We start from the raw sequence: 6,081 nt of genomic DNA on the forward strand, positions 1-6,081 counted from the left end.
ACGCCAGGGACACAATTGTCCAGCAGGGGCACAGTTCTGGAGGATGAGGAGGAGGAGCTGGAGGAGGAGATGGAACCATGTTCACAGCAGGGTGGCACCCAGGCCAGCTCATGGCCATCACTGGTGCGTGGCTGGGGGGATACAGAGGACACGGACGATACACCTCCCACAGAGGACAGCCTTTCGTCGCCTCTGGGCAGCCTGGCACACATGAGCGATTACATGCTGCAGTGTCTCCACAACGACCGCCGAGTTGCCCACATTCTAACTTGTGCTGATTACTGGGTGGCCACGCTGCTGGATCCCCATTACAAGGACAACGTACCGTCCTTAATTCACTCACTGGAGCGCGATCGCAAGATGCGCGAGTACAAGCGCACGCTGGTAGACGCGATGCTGCTGGCATTCGCATCTGATAGCGGGGCCACAGTGGAAGCACAAGGCAGAGGAGGATGAGGAGGAGGAGGAGGTCGCCAACGCAACCAGGGCACCGCCAGCACCTCAGAAGGCAGGGTTAGCATGGCCGAAATGTGGAAAAGCTTTGTCAGCATGCCACAACAAACAGCAGCACCAGCAGCTCAGATGGAACGTCTTAGCAGGAGGCAGCATTTTACCAACATGGTGGAGCAGTATGTGTGCACACGCCTACATGTAGTGAATGAGGGGTCTGCACCCTTCAACTTCTGGGTCTCCAAATTGGGCACATGGCCTGAGCTTGCCCTTTACGCCTTGGAGGTGCTGGAGTGCCCTGCAGCCAGTGTATTATCTGAACGGGTATTTAGCACAGCTGGGGGCGTTATAACAGACAAGCGCAGCCGCCTGTCCAGAGACAATGTGGACAAGCTCACGTTCATTAAAATGAACCAGGCATGGATCCCACGGGACTTTTCCGTACCTTATGCAGAATAGCAATGGATACCGACCTTACCCACCCATTGTTCCATTTTTGCTCTTTCTCACTCTTTTGGGGTGTACCCTCATTTAAAATTTGTGAAAAGAAGCAGTGTTGGCTACCTCGTCCTCCTCCTCAGGGCCAGATTAACGTAGGGGCTATTGGAGCTGCAGCTCCAGGCCCCTACCTTTTATATAGGCCCCGGATTGGCCATATTCACTGTTACCGCTCTTCTGTCACTTGTAAACACAGAAGTCTGGCTTCTATGCTCGCTTCCCCAGGCAGCACCCTCAGAACCTCCCCACACAGCGCGAAGGCCGGACAAGGAGGGACAGTTGCCGATGCATGGATGTGTTTATGGGCTTCAGAGACAGCATCCCATGTTGAATTAGGCATGCATGGCTGCACCCTTCCTCCTCTGGGTGCATGCCAAGGCACGGCCCTTAAGGCCCTTCAAAATCCTCAGCACCAAGACCATGATGCTCTTAATCCGGCCCTGGTCCTCCTCCACCGCCGCTTCCACCTACACCGCCCATAGGTGTGCGCAGCCTATTGCATTAGGGTGTGCACCCCAAAGTTGAAATACACATGCATGTGTTTGCCTACATGTACATGGCCCCGATACATTACTCTCCCTGCTGGCAAAGAGAAATAGAGCAGAGCAGGTCCGAGGGAGATCTTTCCCATCTCCTCACTGGCAAACAGAGCGATAATGCTATGTGCCCTAGGTGATTAGGGTGTGCCCAGGTACACCCGGCACACCCTGTGCGCACGCCTATGACACCGCCACATCCACCACCACCTCAACCTCCCTCCTACTCCATATGGGCCTTGTCCTTCAGAGATGAAGAACATTGTTTTATTTTTCTGTTTTTTTTTGTTGTTTTAAGTTATTTCCCTATCCACATTTGTTTGCAGAGCACTTGGCATGCTCTTAACTACGTTTTGCTGCCATTTGCAGCACTCTAGCCCTTTCCATTGGTGTTTTCGAGCCATTTTAGTGCCTTAAAGTTCGGGTCCCCATTGACTTCAATTGGGTTCGGTGTCCGGGAAAAGTTCGGTAAAAGTGCGGGACACGGACCCGGACTTTTTTTTAAAGTTCGGCCGAACCCGTCGAACACGGACATCTAGGTGTCCGCTCAACCCTACTCACAAATCCTCCTTTTCCAGCAGTCTCCAGGAGTCCAGATATAACCTTTGACCAGATGGTATACATTCTCCACCTTTGCACAACATTTTTCCCACAACCTTTCCTACCTGTTGGAGGTGCAATAATGCCCGTTCAACTCTTTTTTGTTTGATCTCTTCCTATTATTATTATCCAAAATACTTACAACATCTTACAAAGCCCTCCACAACTCTTCTTTTCCCCCAGCTACATCACCAACCTTGTCTCAAAATATCAACCAAACCATTCTCTTCACTCCTCACAATACCTCCTACTCTCCTCACCTCCAGGACTTCTCCAGAGCCTTTCCCATCTTCTGCAAGTCTCTACCTCAATCTGTCTGATTATCTTCTACTCTGTATTTAGGTGATCTCTGAAAACCCTTATCTTTAACACATTCACCTTTTCATTTCTGTTATAAAATTTTGCAAATAAATAGCCTTTCATCTTAATTTTAGGCTAAAATGTTTTCTGCTACATTTCTTTGGTAAAAAGAACCCAAATCGGTGTATAGTGATGAGCTTCGTGTTCGAGATGAACCTAACTTCGACTCGAACACTGCCTGTTCGCAGAATAGCGAGCAAATGGGCTTCTTCGCGGGGACTTCGAGTTCCCACATCCATTATTAATTTAATAGGTTTTAATTAATATCCATAATTAAAATCAATCACCTGCTGGCCAAGGGATTCCAACCCACAGTCTCTCACTTGCGCCACAGTCTCTCACTTGCGCCACCGTCAAGCCTGCTTATTAATCTAACACTCTCCCTACCTAACTAACTTCTATCTCGCCGTACACACAATTCCACATTCCTTCAGGGAGAGTGTAGTGAGTTACACAGTTTATCAGATAGTGCCGTCCAGTTCTGGGCACCGGTCCTCAGGAAGGATGTGCTGGAACTGGAGAGAGTCCAGAGAAGGACAACAAAAATAATTAGGGGAATGTTGGACATCAGCTATGAGGAAGACTACAAGCATTGAACTTATTCTCTCTGGAGAAGAGACGCTTGAGAGGGGATATGATAACAATGTACAAAGACTGTACTGGTGACCATAGCATAAGGAACAAACTTTTCAGAGAAAGGGAATACAGTAAAACACGGGGCCACTCACTAAAACTAGAAAAAAATGGTTTAACCTTAAACTACGTAAGGGAATCTTTAATGTCAGAGCGGTCAGGATGTGGAATTCTCTTCCACAAGCAGTGGCATTAGCAGGGAGCATCGATAGTTTCCAAAAAACGATTAGATGAGCACCTTAAGAACAACATACACGGGTATACAATGTTCGGTTAGCAGCAAACAAACACACACACACAGATTTAACTGGATGGACTGATGTATTTTTTTCAACCTCACTAACTAATGTAACAATGGGGCTCCTGTTTGGCTGTCATATTACAATAGGCCCAGCGGGAAGCAGTTAATAATAAATGTTAAAAATGGAAGCAACTTTTTTTAACCCTTTTTATAGAATTCTGACTTCTGTTTTTTTTTCTGCACAGGTGGATTGATGAACCATTTTTTGGTCATGCTTGTCTTGTTACAACAATACAACAAAGTTACATGAGAAGCAAGCAATATGGATGTTATAAGTGACTGAAAGTCTTTATTGCAGTTCACTGGAAGATTCACACAGGACACAAGACCTATCCGTGTTCTAAATGTCATGAATGTTTTGAATGCTCTTCAACATTGATCCAACCTCAGAGGACAACAAACGAGAAGTAATTTTAGTGCTCTGGAAGTGACAATGTCTTTACTGTAAAGTCCAACCCATGTATATATGAGAAGTCATTTCAGAAGATATTTCTTGTTTGGAATGTGATAAAGGTTTTACAATGGAGGCAAAAGGTATAACACACCAGAAGGTTCACACTGGAAAGAAGCCATATCCATGTTCTGAATGTGATAAAACTTTTACAATGAAGTCAAATCTTGTCAAACACAAGAGGATTCACACTGGAGAGAAGTCCTATCAGTGTTCTGAATGTGACAAAGCTTTTACACAGAAGTCACATCTTATCACACACCAGATGATTCACACTGGAGAGAAGCCATATCAATGTTCTGAATGTGACAAAGCTTTTACACAGAAGTCACATCTTATCACTCACAAGAGGATTCACACTGGAGAGAAGTCATATCAATGTTCTGAATGTGACAAAGCTTTTACACATAAGTCAGATCTTATCAGACACCAGATGATTCACACTGGTGAGAAGCCATATCAATGTTCTGAATGTGGCAAAGCTTTTATAACCAAGAAAGATCTTATCAGACACCAGAGGATTCACACTGGAGAGAAGCCATATCAGTGTTCTGAATGTGGTAAAGCTTTTACACAGAAGTCATATCTTATCACACACCCGAGGATTCACACTGGAGAGAAGTCATATCAGTGTTCTGAATGTGGCAAAGCTTTTACAGTGAAGTCAAACCTTATCGCACACCAGAGGGTTCACACTGGAGAGAAGCCATATCAGTGTTCTGAATGTGGCAAAGCTTTTACAATGAAGTCACATCTTATCAGACACCAGAGGGTTCACACTGGAAGGAAACCATTTTAATGCTTTGAATGTGAGAAATATTATACAGTAAATGCTGCGCTAATGTATCACCAGAGGATTCATAAGCTTCAGCTGCAGAGGGGAAACTCTGGAAGAAGGAGGAATAATAAAGGATTTGCGGGTGTCCCGTTTGTTTCACAGCCCCAATGCCATCCCACAAGCTAGGGAAGTCGTGAAAAGATAAAATGTGACTTTAGAAAAAAAATAAACTAAAATCTGTGAGCAAACTGGAATGTAATGATTGGATGCACTAACTGTAGTGCTTATGTCCATCACACACACACCTAGAAGGGCAGTAAATATTATAACTTTATTTTATTTTTTTCAGATAAGTATCAGTGACTGAACATGTAATGCATTTTCATCATTCACTAACTGAGCTGTGTTCCCAAGTGTTTTCTTCCTTGCCTGAGCGAATACATGACCAACACTGCCTCAGTATCAGAGACTGGGATGGGATCCAATGGCATCTTGCCAAGCCTCTTAAGCCTCAGTGGGAGAGTCCCTTCCAGGTTCTTCTGACAGTTGATACACCATATGCCAGGCTTTGGGGCTCCAGCTATGCTCACCTTATCCAAACTTCCTCTCCCATGATCAATGCCTCCTTTCCATGTTTCATCTCCTCTCATGAATGACCGCTTTGCAGGCAGGTCTGTGGTTGGGACACCAACCAGGGAGAAGTCTCTGTTCAGTAAGAAAGTAACTTTCTAAGCTTCTGTAGGCCTTCAACACTGACTTGCTGCTGTTTATTGGATGCATTTAACAGTACCATTTAATTTCAGCTGGCTACTTTGTGTTACATTTGGTTCTACTGAAAGTCTCCGGGATTCCATCTGGTGAAGAAAGAATGTCCTTGATATCTTCTTCCTCTGTCCAGCTATTATTCATCTCCATAGACTATTTACACAGCACAATGGCAAGAGCTCTGAGCTTACCAAGTGTGAAGTGTGTGGTCACATTCTTACCACTTTTGAGGACTGACATTCCTCCAGTTGGGGTTCACTTTTAACCTTTTTGCTGCCTGACCCCTTTTTGCATTTTTTGCACACGTTTAAAAATCATTTTAGCCTTGAAAATTATGTAAAACCCCCAAACATTATATATTTTCTGAGAGCTCCCTAGAGAATAAAATAGTGGTAGTTCAAATTTATGTCACCCGATATTACCTTAAAGGTATAGGAAACACAAAATTTAAGTGAAAATAAAAAACTAACGTGAACATTAGGGTGAACATATGCAATCAATTACCCACATTTTGGTAAAATATAAAAGAGGTTGCGCTGAGTAAATGGATACCAAATTTGCCAAACCTTAAATTTGTGTGTGCCTGTAAAATGGCAACAAACTTCAGTCCCCTATATTTTCTATAGGCAATGCTTAAAAAGCCCCCTACATGTATCAGTTTAGTGTTATGGAGGAGGTCTGGTGTTAGATTTATTGCTTTCACTCCCGT

The 6,081-nt window shown here is 44.4% G+C and overlaps 1 protein-coding gene across 1 annotated transcript; it reads left to right on the forward strand.

The window, feature by feature from the left end:
- Positions 1 to 3,899: 3,899 nt before the first annotated feature.
- LOC309545785 (uncharacterized protein) lies at positions 3,900 to 4,628 on the forward strand (the record flags this gene model as incomplete). The annotated part of the gene is made up of 1 exon (XM_082245136.1): positions 3,900 to 4,628. The coding sequence occupies one exon, from the start codon at positions 3,900 to 3,902 to the stop codon at positions 4,626 to 4,628; it is 729 nt and encodes a 242-aa protein (XP_082101262.1).
- Positions 4,629 to 6,081: the final 1,453 nt, after the last annotated feature.

Source organism: Pelophylax lessonae (assembly GCF_965119305.1).
Source record: "Pelophylax lessonae genome assembly, chromosome: 2".
Classification (NCBI taxonomy): Eukaryota; Metazoa; Chordata; class Amphibia; order Anura; family Ranidae; genus Pelophylax; species Pelophylax lessonae.